The sequence below is a fragment of the Perognathus longimembris genome, chromosome 2, assembly GCF_023159225.1.
Source record: "Perognathus longimembris pacificus isolate PPM17 chromosome 2, ASM2315922v1, whole genome shotgun sequence".
Classification (NCBI taxonomy): domain Eukaryota; kingdom Metazoa; phylum Chordata; class Mammalia; order Rodentia; family Heteromyidae; genus Perognathus; species Perognathus longimembris.
In genome coordinates this window covers 4,461,406-4,480,391 of record NC_063162.1, presented here as the reverse complement: position 1 = coordinate 4,480,391, position 18,986 = coordinate 4,461,406, and the positions used below count along the sequence as shown (strand labels likewise).

Genomic DNA, 18,986 nt, shown 5'->3' with positions numbered 1-18,986 from the left:
GTCAGGCCCAGTGTGTCTGGGGTCTGAGGAGGCCACAGGAGAGAATGCCACAGAAGAAGTCAGTAGGAAGGAGACCGAACAACATGGATTTGGCCGTGCGGGGCCGAGGCCCTCCTCCTACCTCTGGACTCTACAGCTGATGTTCTACCACTTGAGTCACATCTCTTCTTCTGCCTTTGTTTTGTTTTCTGGTTGGTCATGCACGGTCTTGAACTCAGGGCCTGGGTGCTGTCCTTGAGCTCTTCTGCACAAGGCCTAGCACTCTACCACTTTGAGCCTCAGCGCCACTTCCGGTTTTCTGGTGGTTAATAAGCGTCTCATGGACTTTCTTGCTCGGGCTGGCTTTGAACCATGATCCTCAGATCTCGGCCTCCTGAGTAGCTAGGACTACAGGTGTGAGCCACTGGCACCCAGCTTCTTCTGGTTTTTTGTTGGCTAACTGGAAATAAGAATCTCTTGGATTTATCTGCCCAGGCCAACTTCCAACCATGGTTCTCAGTTCTCAGCCTGCTGAATTGCTAGGGTTATAGGTGTGAGCACCCATCTGCTCCTGTGATTTTCTTTTTCTGGTAAGGTGTGTTTATGCCCTAGACGGGCCTGGATTTCCTCTTTACGCCTCTGAAGTGGCTGAGATGATACACATACCCCACAACGCCCAGCCTTCATCAGTTGAGATGAGAGTCCCATGAACTGTTTGCCCAAGCTGGTCTTGAGCTGTGGTGCTCCTGAACGTCACTTCTCAAGTGGCTAGGATTGCAGGCCTAAACCGTCGCTTCTGGCTTCGCTCGGGCCCCTTCTTTGCAGTCCCAGTAACAAGAAGTGGACTCTGAGTTAAGCATGCTGACATGAACTTTGGTACTTGGGGTAACTCTCAGCAAGTTGGCCTTGCTTTATAATTTTTTGTTTAATTTCATGGGAATTGATTGAGCTAATTTAAATAAAACAGCCCTAGGACAAAGAAAGATGTATTATCATTCTGCTTACTCTTTCAAACCAGGTTGGTTTCCCAAATTAAGAGGACAGATAAAATCTGGGACATCTCATAGTCATCATTCATTTTTTGCAAGTGTCCCCGTTCATACACAAACTCTTCTGTGCAGATGAGTCAAGAATGGCTCCTTCTGTAGTTGGCCGGGGTGTGTTTAGTCTATCAGAAAATTTGACTTGTGTTGCCTGGCCAGGATGAACGGCTGTCTTGCCAGAGAAATCACAAGTGTCTGTGCTGCTCCGCAGTTTCCCCCAGATCGTTCTTTTTAGGGCGAATTCGTGTGACCGGGAACCTACAGGTGAGGAAGCTAGCAGATGGGCAGACAGCCAGAGCAGTGGTCCGTTCTCCATTTGTGGTCTCTGTCATGGCGTCCAGGGTCCTGCTAGTCAAGGGTCACTGTTAGGATGTGTTCATCAAGCCTGCCTGTTCCGTGTCGTCACTCCTGTACTCCTAGCAGTGAGTATTCCTGTCCCTTCTTCGCCCACACACACAGTGGTGTGTAGAGAGAACGAGGGTGCTTGGTGGTTCGTGTTCTTTGGGTGTGAGATGAAGGTGCTGTCCCACTGTGTAACAGAATGCCACAGTCTGGGTGCTTTATAGAGCAAAGATACTTGCTGCTCATAGTGCTGGAGGTGGGGAAATCAAAGATCCAGGAGCCCTGAAAAGCCGTCTGGCGGAGTCCGGCCGTGGCAAAGGGCGGGCGGGAGGGAGTGTGCGGGCTCAGGTCTGTCACTGAGGTCGCTGCTGCCCCCCTCACCCCCATGACCTCATCTACCCTAGTGGCCCCCCGCCCCCCTCCCAAAGCCGTGCAGCCAGTTCCATCAGTGGAGAAATCTGGACACATGAACGTGGGGGAGCGGTTTGGAAAAACAACAAATGTACTGCATAAAGAAGGCCCTAAAAGAAACACGAGCGGCTTCGCGTGCGGCTCGATGGCAGGCACCTAAGTCCTGATGAGCCGTCTCACTTCACGGTGCTCGTGTTGACTTGGGTCTTTTCAAACACGGAAATAAAAGGAAATCAGTGAAGTAGCCCAACCGTAGCAACGGAGACCTGGCAGAGCCTGGCTCAGGCAGCTCTTGTGGATTTTCTGCACTGAGTGAGTGATGTCTGGTGGCCTCTTCTGGAAAGGCCTCTTCTCCACCCGCTCGGGCTGGTAGGGTGCTTGGGGTCCAGTGCCCAGCCGAGAACCGTGGGTCATTCATTGTTCACACTGTCGCCTATCAAGTTGTGCTCAGTGAGGCGGGGTTTCCCCATCGTCTTCCCATTCATGCCTACGACAGACTCGATTATACTCGCCATGCCTGTTGCTCCTTCTCGTCCCTCCTCTCTCCTCTTTTCTGTCACCTCGGGGCCCGCTTCCCTTTTACCTTCGCAGCCTTGACGGTTTGGTTTTGTATTCCGCAAATGGCAAGGCGGTTGTGGTCCTTGTCTGTGGGGCTGGCTTCTGTTCTCCCCTTATTGTCCTGTCCACCCTGCTGCACTGGGGGTGGGGGTGGGGGTGGGGGGTGGGGTGGGGGAAGTTCCCAGCATGGGAGCTTGGGGGGACACATCGGAGCACAGCGGAAGGTCGGGTCCCCAGAATCAGAGGGCCCTTAGCCACTTAGGAATGCAGCCGGTAGGCCCGGCGCTATTCTTGCTGGAGGTGTGTCCGGATTCCTGAAGACCTTTGAGCTGGATTTTCCCCTCCTCTCCTAAAGAAGCCTATCTCCGCCCATGACCCTGAGCTGGGCCCCAGTGGGCCCGTGGCGTCCTTCGTGGCTTGGTGATGGCGCCATGGCTGAGCGAGAGCGTGGCACCGGGACCGTGTGTGCCCAGTGAGCCAGGCACTCAGAGTCCCTCACGGGCCCAGCTGCCCAGCTTCCCAGCTGCCCAGGACCTTGCTCCTTCCGATAGCCGAGCATTTGCCGGGCCGAGAGTTCTCTGGCCCCCTTCGGGATCTTGCTGGGGAGTGGGCCCATCTCCTGCCCCTTGCCCGGCCCTCTGGGTCTCTCCCCGCAGGTGTGCGTGGATCCATCTGCCTCCGTTGATCCTGAAGGCGTTTCCCTTGCGGGCTCTGGGAGGTGGGCCCCCGCCCCCCCCCGGCGCGCGTGCCCCGGCTCCCGCCGTCACGGGCCCACTCGGGCCCAGCCGCGCGGTGCCTTGTGGGTCACGGGAGGGCGCTTCCTGGGGCGGGCTTGGAGCTGGTTCCGGCTCTGCTCGCCCACCAGCTGCGCTTGGCAGTCCTGAGAGGGGGGTGTGTGGGTGAGGGGCACCCCTTCAATGGTTTCCTGCCCTTTAGACCCAGCCTCCGGGGCACCTGCGCTCTGCGGCAGGCTCAGAGGAGCCAGGGCCGAGCGGGAGACCGCGGGTCCCCGGGTATGATGAGAGTTGTGGCGTGTTGAATGTCCTTTCTGTGCCGCAACCATAAATTCACCCCCGACAGGAACGTGCAGGAGTTTGATGGATGCCGGAAAGATCTGGAGGGGAAACTATTACTAGAAAATATTTCACCTAAAAAGGACTTTGTGACAAGGTTTGCTTGTGACAGTTCTCGTGTGATGCTGGGTGATATTTTGTGTGGCTTTTGTTTTGACATCTCCCCGGCTGGGTTTGATGGGAGCTGTTCCGGAAGCACTCAAGGCAAGACCGGCCCGCAAGGACGAGGCCGTGGGTCTCTAGCACGCGCTGGGGTGGTTGGGATGGCCGCACTGGGCCTCTGGGGACACCCTGGGAGGGGCGGACGACTCAGGCTCTGGCTTTCCCCACCTTCTGCCCCGTGGCAAGTCTCCGCCGTCTCCCGCCTCCGTGTTCTGGCTTTGAAGGTGGGGACGACGGCCGTCCTCGCCGGTGACCTCGTGCGGGAAGGGACTTGGACAAACAGAATCGGGTGCCCCGGAGAAGCCGCCGTTGGTGACTGTCCCGCAGCCGGCTGGCTCCCGCTTTCTGACTAGTCTTCGCTCTGTTGGTTGTGTCTCGCCGGGGGCCCACGGGAGCTTGTCAGGGGTGGTGCGCTCCTTCGGGGTAACGCCCGGGCGCGGGGCCGCGCTGGCCTGGGACCGCGATGGTAAGGCAGGGGGCTTTGGGCTGCATAATCGGTCTAGAAGTGGGAGGAGGTGTGCTCCACGCTCCCACAGGACACGGACGCGTGGGCTCCTCCCCAGCTTCTGTTCATGGGATTGGTGGACGTGTTATTTGATCCTGTCTCCAGGGTTTTCTGGGTGAGGCAGAGGGGAGGGGGGTCACGGAGGAGAGGGGGGTCACAGAGGAGAGGTAGGCACAGAGGGGAGGAGGGTCACAGAGGGGCTGCGGGAGCCCCTGGCTTGGAGGCAGAGGCGGCTGCTCCCAGAATATGGCCCTTTATCACCCCCTTCCTGTTCTGGGCCTCAGAGTCTTTGTGCGCAGACGCAGAGACACTGTGGCCCCACTTCCCAGACTGGCTGCATAATACGTGGCGGACTTGCTGTCCTACTAGGCGCAGGACGGGGTTGACGGTTATTTCCACGACGGTGGTGGCATTGGTTGGTAATGGTGATTGGTAGCGGTGGTGGTGGTGGTGGCAGTCTTGATGGTGGTGAGGCAGTAGTGGTGGTGGCGGTAGCAGTGGTTGGATGGCGGTGTCATTGGTGGTGGTGGTGGCAGTCTTGATGGTGGTGAGGCAGTAGTGGTGGTGGCGGTAGCAGTGGTTGGGTGGTGGTGTCATTGGTGGTTGTGTTGGCAGTCTTGATGGTGGTGGCGGTAGCAGTGGTGGTGGCGGTAGCAGTGGTTGGGTGGTGGTGGCGTGCTGGTGAGGCTCCTCTGGGGTGCAGTCCCGGTATGGGCGTCTGAATGCCTGGCTGAGCTGTGGGGTGGCGTCTCCTCAGGGCACTGCGGTGGTGGTCAACGCCGGCGTAGAGAAAGCTGGCCCTCAGCCTTCAGCCGGGCTGCTGGGCGCCGGCTGTGGGAGGCAGGCCGGAGCCGGGGTGATCTCGGGAAGTGAATCCTGATGGACACGAGACAGGAGCGGGGGAGAGACGCTCGGCGCCTTTGTAAGAGCCCTGCACTCAGTTGCGGTGGACGCGGCTCGCTGTGCGCGTTCTCGGGGCTGGCTCTCTGCCCTCCTCTTCCCCTCCCTGCTTTTGCCCCGGCTAGCAGCTCAGACACAAGCAAAAAGGGTTTTATGGCCTCTCACTAAGCATTTCTACCACGGTGCAAAAACAGTTTTTATTATGTGTTGCTGTATTTTCATCGTCAATTTTAATGACTGTTAACGTATCACACAGCTCTCGAGACGCCCAGTGGCTCTGCCTAGGGTGACCGGGCCTTGCCCACAGGGCGCACGTGACACCTCTGGGGACCCGGGGCGGGGACCGAGGGGCGTGGGTCTCGGGCCGCGGGTCTCGGGCCGCTTATCACTCTGTGGCTGTCTCTTGCACTCGTTTCTCACTTCTTACTGGGATACACTGCTCTGCATATCATTTCCCACTTGGACCATGCTTGCTTTCTGTGAGGCTCACAGTTGGGTGGAATTAAGCACACACATATCTTTGGGTCCCTGTCAGCACATGCGTAGACCTAGTCCCTGGCCCGGAACCGCAGCTCTGTGCCCGGTAAACAGCCTTTTGCTTCTTTGCGCAGCCCCTGTCAACTACCATCCACCACTGTCTCTGTGGCTTTGTCTCCTCCAGGGAGATCTGTGTCTGGCTGATTTCACTCGGCCGAATGTCTTAAGCAGGGTGAGGAATGTGTTTTTTTGCAAAGGGTCATGTAGATTTTTTATAAAATAATTTGCGGACATTCGAAACTGTCAATGCAAGCCGATGGCCCTAGGCCGCCGGTGAGAGGCATCTGAGCAGCACTGAGTGGCCTTCGTGCTGCCTGGTACCCCGTGATTCAGGGCCACCGGGGTCTGATACATTCATCCACGGCGCTCATCCGCACCTCAGAATCTCCTTCTTTGTGCAGACTGAGTACTGTGTCATCATTAGGAGGGATCCCATTTGCTCTGTTCTTGTAGAAGCAGACATCTGGGTTATTTCCACTGTGAAGAAGCTGCTGATACGGACGTCGGTGAGCAATCCGTCCAAGACCTTGTTCCCAGCTTCTCGCAGAGTGTTCCCGAGACGTGGAATTGCGGGGTCATAGGAGAATTCTCTACTGCGTCTTTCTCGACGAACCGTCAAAAGTGTTTTTTTTGTTTTTCTTTTTCTACAGCAGCTGTAACGTTTGACGATCCTGCCACCTGGTTTTCTGTGTCTTTATTAACCCTTAGAATTATTGTTATTGTAGACTAAAGATGCTCTGAGCTGTGTTGGCATTTGTAGTAACTTTCTTGGGAGAGTTGATACTGAGGTTTTGATTTCAGGGCTTCCCACTTGCGAGGCAGGCACTCTACACTTGAGCCCTGGCCCTCAATCAACCCTTTGCTTTTTGGTTATTTCTTAGATGGGCATTTTTTTATTTATTTGGGCTGGTCCCAAGGCCTGGGAGCTATCTCTGAGTTCTTTTTGCTGAAGGAAACTGGGCCCATACCTCTACTTCCTTCTTCTTTGGGAAACGAATTGGAGAACAGAGTCTCCTGCCCAGGCTGGTTTTGAACTGGCTTCCTCAGATCAGCTTTCTGAATAGCTTAGGATTACAGGTGTGAACTACCCGTGCCTAGTGATAAGTTTTTATTTTTTGGCTGGCTGACTTGGACTACAATTAGCTTTTTTCTCCCACACCAAGCCTGGCCTTTTCTGTTGAGATAGGGTCTTTGAACTTTTTCTCTGGCCTGGAGCTGTGATTCCCTCTAATCTCAGCCTCCTGAGTGAGCTAAGACTACAGATGAGAGCTATTGGATCTGGCTATTTTATAACGAGTTCGGAATGAGCCTAACTTATAATAAGTTTTTTTTTTTAATTGGTGCCTAAAAATGTTGTAGCCATTCTTCCTGGGAACAGCTGCTCCCGTGGGTTGGCGGGCTGCTGTGTGGCACTCCAGCTCGCCATGACCAGAACATTTGGACCAGGGAAGGATTTATCAGCCTGAAGACGAAGACAGGCTCATGCTGTTTTGATGCAAAGGTCGTATGGTTCCTGGTGGGCCAGGGGCCTGGGACTGAGTGGCTGTTTTCCTTTTGATATTTTTTTAAAAATTGTTACTGTAAAGGCGATGTATAGAGGGGTTACAGTGTCATAAATCAGGTAATGAGTACATTTCTTTTTGGACAGTGTCACGCCTTCCTTTGCCCTCTCCTAGTTGTTCCCTCCCATCCCCACCCACAAGATGTACATTTCTTCCACCCTCCCCCCCTTTTTTTTTTTTGGCCAGTCCTGGGCCTTGGACTCCGGGCCTGAGCACTGTCCCTGGCTTCTTCCCGCTCAAGGCTAGCACTCTGCCACTTGAGCCACAGCACCGCTTCTGGCCGTTTTCTGTATATGTGGTGCTGGGGAATCGAACCTAGGGCCTCGTGTATCCGAGGCAGGCACTCTTGCCACTAGGCCATATCCCCAGCCCTCCCCCCTTTTTTTTTTTTTTTTCTGTTTTTTTTGGCCAGTCCTGGGGCTTGGACTCAGGGCCTGAGCACTGTCCCTGGCTTCTTCTTGCTCAAGGCTAGCACTCTGCCACTTGAGTCACAGCGCCACTTCTGGCCATTTTCTGTATATGTGGTGCTGGGGAATCGAACCTAGGGCCTCAGGTATACGAGGCAAGCACTTTTGCCACTAGGCCATATCCCCAGCCCTCCCCCTTTTTTTTTGAGGTAGGTTTTTCCTCCAGCACAGGCTGGCCTTGAACTCGTGGTATTCTACCTCTGCCTCTGGTGCTGGGGGTACAGCCTTGTGCTGCCCTTCCCACGCGATGTGCTGTGGGCAGGGCCCGGGAGTTACCTCATTCTCCTGGTTCCCGGGAGCCGCTGCTGCGTCAGGCCGGGAGATGTTCCCTGCCCCGCGGTGCGGATGGCCCGCCCCCCCCCCCCCCCCCCCCCCCCCCCCCGGCAACTCTCCTCATGGCCACGGCTGCCTTCTTGCGGTTCGGGGTACCATCCGGGGAAGGCAAATTCATCACGTGGTTAACTCAGGACAGCTTTGTCTTGGGTCCTCTGGGAACCTGCGTGGCACACTAGGATTTGCCCGCGGGGAAGGCTGATGCCCGGGTCTGGCTCCGTTGGGGCCTGAGCTCCCTCCACCAGGCCGGGCTGGGCTCTCCCGGCCCTTGCCCCTCCCCCTCCCGTGCAGATGCCCCTCTTCTGCGCGGCCGGCCAGCCTGGGCAGCCCCGCCTGGGAAGCGGAGGGCGCAGTGTCCGGATGCAGCCAGCAAGCATCCCAGCACGCCGACGCACCGGAGCTGGGTTCATGCGCTCATGTGACCTCTAGGCTCTGGAGAGTGACCTTGAACTTTCCCGCTGCCCCGCACGGTAGACTCACCTTCCTTCTGCTCCTCAGAAGTGGCTGGACCCGGTGCGGTGCAGGTGGAGGGTGTGGCAGGAGGGACGGTGGGCGGGGCCGAGGACGGGCGGAGATGTCTGGGTGTGGGAGAGGAGGGGGTCCCTCGGGTGACCCCTCACCTCCCTACACCCCGCACGCCCACCGGAGGAAAGTGGGGCCTTGACGTGAGCCGTGCCCACGAGCATCTGCTTCTCCCTGGCGGACAGGCTCAGAGAGTTTGGGGTCCTGGGTGATCTCAGATCGTCTCCCCCCCCCCCCCGCCCCATTTCTGAGTGGGAAGAAGCCAAGCCTTGCCGCGGCAAGTGCTCACTGCTTTTCCAAGTGTCCCAGGCAAGGGCTTCGTGGGCACTGGCGGCTGGAATGGGAGGCCAGCCAGGCCTGCAGCAGGGGGGCCCTGGGGAGGGGCCTCGGCCTGGACGTGAGAGGTCCTGTTGAGCCCAGAGCACAGCCCTTGTGCCCTCTGGTGGAGTAGGCAGTTTGGTGGGCACGGGGGGGGGAGCACGAGGGCTTTGTAATCCAGTCAGCCCTCGGTGGCGGTGGGGTGGGACGCTGGCCCCTCCTGGAGAGGGTGGGTGCACCGAGGCCTTCAGCAGTCACCGAGGGACTCCTCTCTGCGCCTCCCACACCGGCCGGCTTACTGTTTTCCCACACGGGGCTTGGCTGGTTTTTCATCTTCAACTTTATTCTTTATCAAAGCTCACATAATGTAACACTAAGGAGGCGGAATTCCCAACACACTGCAAGGAAGCCCTGTGTTCCCTCGGTGGTGATGCCGTCCCGCCCCGCGGTTGGTGGTTGGCGGACGCAGCCTTTTCCCGATGGGGGGGCTGCCCTCGGGGGAGGGGCCCCTCACGGGGGCCTTCGGGACGCGCAGCTCTCAAGGGTGAATTGCCACCGGGTGAAAAACCAAGGTTGCTGCAGCCTTAATTGTAACAGCTGGAAGTACTGTCCATCCATAGGGAAGCACCAAACACAGGAGGGTAGCGGGTGCAATGGAATAGTGTTCTGCAGTGAACAAGAACACACAAGTACAAGCCTCAAACGATGGACCTAAAGCAGCCAGACCGAAAGAAGTGCGCAATCCCACTTGTAGGACAAAACTTGTCATAGGATGAAAGACCCGTGGTGGGGAGAAGATCCCCTGGAGGGGTCAAGAGTGTGCTTTCTGGACCCATCTTGAACTTGTTCAGAAGAATTAGAATTATCCAAAGCTTGTGGAGCTGATCCGTGATTGTGCATTTGTTTATCTGTTTATGGGGTGACTGTGCTGGGGTTTGAACTTAGGGCCTCTTACCTTGCCTGGATTTTTGCTTAAGGCTGGTGCTTTGCCACTTGAGACATACCTCCTCTTCTGGGGTGTGTGTGTGTGTGTGTGTGTGTGTGTGTGTGTGCGTGTGTGCGTGTGCGTGTGTGCGTGTGCACACACATGACATCCTGGGGCTTGAACTCAGGACCCAGGTGAACTCGAGAATAGCACTCTATCACTCGAGCCACAGCTCTAGTTCCGACTGTTTTGTTGTGTAATTCAAGATTAGAGTCTGAAGGACTTTCCTGGCGGGGCTGGTTTTGAACCCCCTCAGCCTCTTGAGTAGCTAGGATTACAGGTGTGAGCCACCAGTGCCTGGGTTCTCGGTTCTCTTCTGGTTTTTTGCTGGTTTATTGGAGATACGAGCCGCATGGATTTGTCTGCTTGGAGCCGCTTTGAACTACAATCCTCGGATCTCAGTATAGGCATGATCCATCCGTGACCGGCTGTGCATTTGGTTTATAAACATTAAGAAGCATGTGTGTGGGCCCGTGCACACATGGGTTCGTGTGGTTGTGTGTGTGTGCATGTGCGTGTGGGTATTGTCATTTGCTGCATATACATAGGGCGGTGGGATATTGTTCTCGTTCTCGTTACCTTCTTCTCTGGAGTGTTGCTTCTTCTGTGTGTGTGTGTGTGTGTGTGTGTGTGTGTGTGTGTGTGTGTGTGTGTGTGTGGTGGGGGGGGATGTGTGTACCGAGGACTGAACCCAGGGTCTTGAACTTGATAGGCAGCACTCTACTTATTAGAACTAGGCCCCAGCCCTACTCACTGGTTTTGAACTCATGGGGTTTGTTAGGGCTTTTAGGAAAAAAAAGTGCCTGGAGCCGCAGCCGGTCACCAGGCTTTGGCATTTTTACCGTGCTGTCCTGACAGAGGGGGAGTTTGGGGGTGCTGATGGGGTGAGGAACCACCTAGGATGTGGGCAGGTTTTTTTTTTTTTTTTTTTTTTTTTTTCTGGAAGGCAGAATCTCTTGGAGACCAGAGCAATTGTACCGTCATGTGTGGGATTCCCTCTTCTTGGGGTGAGGCTGCTTAGCTCTTTCTGTCTGTCCACTGCCCCGGGCACAGTCCCTGGCTGGTGTCATGGCCCGGGAGACCCGCTTGATCTTTGGAGGGAGGCTGTGTGGGCCGGGGGTCCTGGGCCATCCCGGGAGCCGCTTGTCCATCTGAGCAGAAGGAAGCGGTTTCGCCGCGTCCTGGTGTGGGTGGAGCCTCCAGGACAGGCCTGTCTCTGAGACTGTTGGGAGTTGCCTCTTTTGGCCGCCACCCAGGCTTGGTATTTAGCGTCTAATGTGAAAGAAAGGCAGAACAAAACTGCAGTGTTTTCTGGTGGGTTTAGTATTCGAGTCATAGCTTTGCCACCTTGAGTTTCCCCACTGGCTTCTTAACGAACCCTGTGTATCTGACATCGGCCTCGTGAGGCCGGGGAGGCTGGTGGAGGGGGTGCAGGGCACCTGGGAGGGGAATCTGCTCCTGGACCAGGGTGAGGGAGGAAGGAGCGCCCTCCCCTGCGGTGGACCTCCCACCGACTGGTACCTGTTCTAGGCCAGCCCTGCCCTATGGTGAGCTGCCTGTAGCGGAGGGGCTGTGTCAAGCCGTGTTTGATCAAGGTGCTCAGGGCTGCTGCTGAGACCCGTGTCATTCACTGCACGCAGGGCTCTGGGTGGAGACCCGTGCGGGGTCATTCACTGCACAGGGCAGGGCTCTGGGTGGAGACCCGTGCGGGGTCATTCACTGCACAGGGCAGGGCTCTGGGTGGAGACCCATGCGGGGGTCATTCACTGCACAGGGCAGGGCTCTGGGTGGCGCGGATGGACAGCTGGAGGTGAGTCTGGCCAGGTAGCCCAAGGGCAAGACCGCTCCAGTGCTTTTGTGGTTCAGTCTGTAGGAATACCTCTGTTTACCCTGTGACAAAAGATTCCTCCAGGTCCATCATTGTTGGCTTTGTTTGGGAATTTGATTTGTACAGATATTTTTTTTTTTGTATCATACTAAAGATCGTTAAGAAAAACAAAACTTGCCCTCTGGAATGTTCCTTTTTTCCTTTCTTTCTTGGTCCCCATTCCTACTAGATTTAACGACTGACATTGAAAAGGAAAGGACACAGAGTGGCGTCCTATTTGGCAGAATTGACCACTTGAGCCTTTTCTCTGGAGCTCAGAAGGGAGTTGGGAGATAGGACGGAGTAACCGTATCACCTACTGTTTCTAGTGTGTGGATTTAAGTCTGGGTTTTCTTTGCCTCTTTCTCTTTATCCTGTAAGGTTAGCCCAGATAGGAAACCCGCCACATGGTGCAGGCAGAAAGGAGTTTATTGAGGGAAAGCAAACTGCCAGCCCGCACAAGATGGAGGCGTGGGGAGACGGAGGGGAAGGAAGAAGGGAAAAAGCAAGAAAAGAGTAAGAGAGAAAAGGAGAGAGAGCGGGGACTTGTGTTGAGCCGGATTCTATAGGGAAAGGCGGGACATGTGGCCAGGTGGATTGGATGTGACCTCAGAGAAGGAGGGGGTCACCGCCTCCAGGTGTGCCGGTTACCTCGGTAACGCAGGTCCTGGGTGCAGACTTAAGCAGATGGGGGGCATCTGCATGGAGCCCTCCCAGGGGTGGACCTTACACTCCCCACGCGTGTCCCCGTGGAGACCCGGCCTGCCTGGACTCCATGAGGTCCCAGGCGGTGAGCGTTTGCGCTGGGCCATGACCTTGAGCCTTTGTGGAGGTGGAAGTTGCGGCTGGTGGGGCCGGACTTCTCAGAGGAGGAGGAGGTCCTGGCTGCCACGGGTCCTCTGCGGGCCCCTCACTGGGGCAGTCCTTCAGCCGTGCATTTGCCCTGTGAGGCTGCTCTAGAGTTCTCATTGGCTGAGGAGTGAGCGCATCTATTTTCCTTAGTTGCAATAACCTTCCTGGCTTGGAGAAAGATGACGGAAGCGATTAGATCTTCTTCCTATCTTGTCTCTGCATCTCTTTGTCGCTGAGCAAAAGTCAGTGTAAAAGTAGATCATTTCCAGGTCAGCCGGGTCTTTTCTTATTTGTGGCTGGATTTGCAAAAAACCCGTCAGTGAGAGCCCAGTGCTTTTCTCTCCTAGAACTGACTTTATGAAGCTGACACTAGAAAAAAGTGGAATCTTACTTTTTCCACCCTAGAAAAGCAATAAAGCCAATGCTTATTCCCCAGCAAGCCTGCTACAAACCCGTGCGTTTCAGCTCTGTGACCTTTTGGACCAGATGGAAATCAGATAGTTCCCGGCTGGTCTCGGATAAGGTGTACAGTGATATTTTATTCCGAAGAAAGATATTAAAATGTCTTTGAATTGTGTCTGTCAGTTCAATTAGAATTGGAGAAAAAGCTCTTTCATATCTTTCTCTTTACACTCTTATCGCTGCCGTCCCTCCCACCTGTTTTCTTCCAAAGGCAGAAAGAAATATTGAATAACAAATGACCAGCCCTTTATCGGATCTTGCCCCCGCTCTGTTTCTTTAATTATTTAGATGAGCTCCTTGATTCGCTTATCCAAACAGTGCAAGAAGTAGGACCACAGGGGATTTTATTGGCAGAGAAACAATCTCTGAGTTGGTAAGAAAGAAAGATAGGAGACTGAAGGAGGAATGGGGTGACTTTGAAAGTAGTTTCCTTTCTGGTAGAGTTTGGGGTGGCATTACGGGATGCAGGTAGAGCTGTGTTTTGACCTTGAGCCTCCCCGAGTTTCTTCCTGTGTCTCTGTCCTGTTTGAACATGATGCTTCAGACTCTGGAGAAGAGACTGTTGGGTAGAATCCGGTGGTTTGTCTGGGGACGGGGAGTCATGGCAGAGGCCAGGTCTGGTTATTACATTTCCTCATTACCTTTGCAGCCTTTTATTTATTGCAACTTCCCCCCCCCACCCCCCTTTAGATTTCAGTCAACTATGCATTACTTGAAAGTTACCATTTTGGTCCTTTGAGAGTTGTACTGTTCGGTGCATGAATACCGTTGCCACCGCCATCTGCCTCTGCGTCCACCAGATGCGATTCCCCCCTTTGCCACCGCGCTGTTCTCTCTGTGAATTCCGCTTCCCGTAAGAACCTTCTAGAAGCGGAGTCAAATGGTATTTGTCTGCCACTGACCTATTTCCCTCGGTGTAATGCCCACGTTGTAGAAAGCACCACAGTTTCCTTGCCCGTGAGGCGTGATGATACTCATTGTATGTGTCCCTCACTTTCTGTTTATCCGCCTGTCCATCGGCGGACGGTCGCCAGGCGTGCGTCCAGCTTCTGGCTCTGGTCACCCTGGTGACTCACGAAGCCAGCAGCCCGGGGGGTGCGCATGTCTGCTTTCACTTCTGGGCGCCCACCCAAGTGCAGAATCGCTGTGTCCCGTGGTCAGCCGCCCTTCTCCAGGAAGCAGCTGCACCCTTTCACCATCCCGCCGGCAGCTCAAAGGCTCGGTTGTGGTTTCCTCACATCCTCACCGAGCCTGTTTGAGGCACTGATTTTTGGCAGAGAAGCGGACGGTGACAGTCCTGAGGGGTAGGGATGGCAGGCTGTTTGGGATGGTCGGAATTGCTTCGTGCGTTTATTGGCGACTTATGTATCTTCCTTGGAGACTTTATCTCCAGAACTAGAAGTGGCGCTATAGCTCCCAGTGGTGGAACACGGGCCTGGAGTGAAAGAGCACAGGGACAGCGTCAAGGCCCAGGTTCAAGCCTTATGACCGATCCCCCCCCCCCCCCCCCCGCTCCCAATCTATTTTTGTTGTTGCTTATTTGTAGAATTTCTTTCTTTCTTTCCATACGTTGTAAGTATCCTCTCCTATGTGGTGGGCTGCTTTGTCACTCCACAAAGAGCACATTTGAGGAATGAATGTGTTAGATGTTGATGGAGTTTAGCTTAGTGTTTGCTCTTGGTTGCTTGTATCTTTTGGTGTCATAGCTGTTAGGTTAAAAAGAAAAAAGATGGCAATGAGAGAGGAGAGCCAAAGAGGGGACACAACCCATCACCTACCTACTAGTTTATCTGGGAAGAAAGAAAACCAGCCAGAGCTAGAGGCTCACTCCTCGCTTACTGTCTGAGGTATTTATAGTGGGTCTGAGGGAAGTCTAGATGGGTCTGGAGGAGGTGGTCGAAGAGTAATTGACGGCGGGACAAATGGTGGCACAAATGGCGCAGCAGGAAGCAGGAGGGAGCAGGGGTATCTGCTCGAGGCCCTCATGGCCAGAACATATTTGGTCTGGCACCAGTCAGCCACAGGGGTTCATCTGGTTGGGGAGAGAGGGCAAGGCTGCCATGTTGTCAGTCAAGGCACTGTCCTGGGGCCTCCAGATGAGGACCTAATTGTATCCACTGAATCCTTGCCATGTTTTCTTCTCAGACTTTTCAGGGTTTCCACTTGGGCGTTTAATTCTTTCACCTGTTGAGAATGGGTGTTCCCCCACTCCCCCCATATATGTGGTGCTGACGACTGGAACCCAGAGCTTCATGTATACGAAGCAAGCGCTCTACCACTAGGCCACATTCTCAGCCCGAGAATGTGTTCATGGCCAGAGGTTTCCGGCTCCATCCTCTGTTAACTCCAGCACCTCTGCACTGACTGCTCTTAGACTTTGTTCAGACCGTTGGTTTCTGGGCTCTGTTCTGTGGCTCTGGCCTGTGTGTCTGTCCCTGCCGTTCCCACAGTTTCTCTGTGTAGCTTTGTGGTAAGTATTGAAGTCAGGAAGTGTAAGACTTTTTTTTAACTTTGTTCCTTTTCATTGTTGTTGTGGCTCTTCCTAGGACTTTGTGGTGGATTTTTTTCTATTTCTTGGTAAAAATGTTGAGATTTTGGTAGGAATTGCATTGGATCTATAGATTGCTTTGGGTAGTGATGACATTTAGATGATGTGAAGTCTTTTGCCCTGAGTGTGAATGTCTTACGTCTTGCTTTCCTTCTGCAGTGTCTTGTACTTCTCATTGTGTAAGCTTTGCTTTCTTAGTTAACTTTATTCTTGGTAATTTTCATCATTTAAATGTAAATTCCCCTTAAAACATATTAGAGACCCCCCCCCTTTTTTGTTGCCAGTCCTGGGGCTTAAACTCAGGGCCTGAGCACTGTCCCTGGCTTCTTTTTGCTCAAGGCTAGCACTCTGCCACTTGAGCCACAGCACCACTTCTGGCCGTTTTCTATATATGTGGTGCTGAGGAATCAAACCCAGGGCTTCATGTATACGAGGCGAGCATTTTACCACCAGGCCATATTCCCAGCCCCTAGAGACTGTCTCCCTTTTGTACAATTACGAAAGATAATACAAAATAGATCAAATATAAAAGCAAAAAACGCCAACATATTTGAGACTGTACTTTGAAAGGCACCGGTAGAGCCAAGCCCTCCCCTTCCTTCCATTCCCTTTCTTTCTGTCTCCCTTTCTTCTTTCCCTGCTGTCCTTCCATTCCGTACTAGAAGACCTGCTGTGTGCCAGGTGTTATAGAAGCTTGGAGGAACTAGGACAGGAGTTTTGTCCTGGAGGAGCTCAGAGTCCAGGGGAGTTGATGCAGGTGAGAGACGGTTCCCTGTGAGGGAGTCGATGCTCTGATTTGGGGTGATTGTGCTCTGCAGACATCTGCTCCGTGGCTCACCCTGTCCCCACAGTGTGGTCTGGGGCAGCTGCATGCCGAGGGTGTGGCTTCCACTTTTCTTTTGAACCTGGAGTTTAGGAAACCCAACCTCCCATTCTGAGTGGGCGCTGCCAGTGCTGTCTGCTGCTTTTGTCCTTTCATTTGTGGTTATTCCAACTGGACTGTGGATTGTGCTGGCTGCAGAGCCATTCACAACAGTACAGTTGACTTTGTTCTCCGGCTTCACCAAGCCCTGGGGTTGGAAGCCGGGCCTCTTCCATGGGTCACGTTCAAAGGATGTGTCTAATGCCCTGAATCTTTCTACTCAGTATTTTCTGAATGGCTCAGTGTTTGACAGGGAAAGGGCTAACTTTGCCCCCTCGGGCTCTGTCCGGCTGGCTTACCTTCCGCCTGCAGCCCCAGTACCAGCACATCAGAGCAGGAAGCTGCTGGTGCCGACCCGACAAACGGAGGAAACTGTGAAGTTCAAGGTCAGGACCCAGAGAACACATCCTAGCAGCAGCACAGACACACCTTGGCCCTGTTCCTCTGAGGCGTGACCCATCCCAACTACAGACCAGACAGGAGATTGCAGAGGGGGCGGCCCGTGCTCACAAATCAACTTCCCGAAAGCAATTCCATTTTAAGTTGCTTCTTGGCATCCGGAAGTCCTGTTTCAAGGGTGTGTGGGATCCGAGGAGCTGTGAGCCCATCTGCCGAGAGAACCTGTGCACATGTGTGTGCTCGTGCATGTGTGTAGGCATGTGTATGTGTGTGTGTGTGTTCGTGCATGCATGTGGAGACTTTGCACCTGATCATGCTGAGGCTCTCAGGACGGGTGGTGGAGAGTTCGTATGGATTTGGAGCAATTTACAATGAATGGTGCTTTTTTTTTTAAAGTACAGTGATTTGTGTTGGAGGGATTTCTGTGTGTGTGTGTGTGTGTGTGTGTGTGTGTGTGTGTGTGCATGAAAGCCCACAGGCTGCTTGACTGCCTTTTGGGTCTGAGATACTTTAATGCATCCGTGACATAAGTAGCAGTTACTTTTTTCTCATGATGCTCAAGAACAAGTGTGGTTAAATTTATCAATAAGATGATTTAGGTGCTTAGCTAAGAACAGTGTGGCATTTTTGCAAATTGGTAATGGCTGCACATCAGGGTAAACCTTTGGCATTTTCAGACATTTCTTGAATATTGTCAACTTCAAGGATATCTATTCTTGTATCATCTAGCTTATGTCTATCTGTATCTATCATCTCTTATCATTATCATCTATGTATCTTATTTATCTCTGTCATCCATCCTTAGCTATCATCTGTCTGTCTGTCTGTCTGTCTTGGGCTGGGGATTGAATCCAGGACCTTGAGCATGTGAGACCATGGTTTTGCCACTAGGATTTGTACTATGATTTTTCTGTTAATGTTGACATATTTTGTCTGCTGTGATTATAATGTTACCCATCAGTGTCCATTACTTGATAATTGTATCAGCTTGGTTTTGAAGTATTCTATGTGCAAGATGACTCTTAAGGGACATAGAGGAGAGTATAGGAAGCGACCAGTAAGATGTCGTTAACAGTGGCCTTCATTTTCTTCCTGATTCAAAAGTTCATCAATATGGGATCGCACAAAGGGTGATGTGTGGATCTTGGTGTAATAGGGACCGGGTGTGCGGTGGGCTCAGGGTTTCTGTTATGGGGTGGTGGTGGTTTGAAATGGGGGGATGGTTGCAGTATATCGTGAATGTAGTTGATGCCATTGCATTATACACTTAAAATGGTTCAAGTGTCACAGTTTACATCTTCCCTGCATTTTGCCACAATAACCCGATCTCAGAGTTGCCTGAGACCCTGAGTAGTTTTGAATCTCTCTGTTGCGATGGCTCATTCCTGCGCGTGCACATGGGAGTGTCCCTACTGTGGGCACTAGGAAGTACCGGTGATGATCAAGTATGTCTCAACGCAGCCTCGCCAACTTTATTAAAACGTGTCTTTCTCTCTCTTCTTCTTCTCGACAGCCTTCTATAACTATGATGCCAGGGGAGCGGATGAACTTTCCTTGCAGATCGGGGACACGGTGCACATCCTGGAGACGTATGAAGGTGCGTGCCGTCTCCATGACTCCACTGCTGGAGAGGTTGGGATGCTCTTTCTGTACCCGCTGGGCAAAGTACGTCCCAGCTATACACAGATGCACAGACACAGGGGCGCGCACACACACATACACACACGTGTGTGTGTGTGTTCTCATCACTGCCTTTTCCAGATGTGTCCGTTTCAGGTATTGCTTCTTTCTTGCTACTTAAAACAGTTATTAAAACCAACTGTATAGGGTTCTCATTTTTAACCTCCCCCAACCCCCCTCCACTGTCTCCTTACGTTGCAAGTGTATGTGGAGCTTGATGGCTAATAACAGGGCACCTGATTAAGGAGACTTCGAATTTCAGTTCATTGATGTGAAGTGTGGATGTGCATTGTGAGATTTCTTCCTATTGCTGTCACTTGGATTTGTTAACAGTAGGTCTCACGGGAGACAAGAATGTCATTTTTTGTTTGTTCCCTTTTCTTTTTCTTCTAGTCGGTGACCCCATTTTCTTTGGGGTGAATAGATTGTCACCGTGACCTGGATGCAACCTAATGGATCAGTTGTTACAGCTACTCAGTAATTGCACTGCTGGTCACAGAGGCTTTCTAGTGTTCTGCAATTCATTTTCATGTTTTATTTTTTGCAAATGAATGGACCA

At 53.2% G+C, this 18,986-nt stretch overlaps 1 protein-coding gene across 3 annotated transcripts in view; it reads left to right on the top strand.

The window, feature by feature from the left end:
- Dock1 (dedicator of cytokinesis 1) overlaps positions 1-18,986 on the top strand; it is a 407,862-nt gene that overhangs the window by 21,196 nt on the left and 367,680 nt on the right. For all 3 annotated transcript variants that reach the window (XM_048338032.1, XM_048338033.1, XM_048338031.1), the window contains exon 2: positions 18,261-18,344. In XM_048338032.1, coding sequence (XP_048193989.1) covers positions 18,261-18,344 — 84 coding nt within the window. The remainder of the gene's footprint in view (positions 1-18,260; positions 18,345-18,986) is intronic.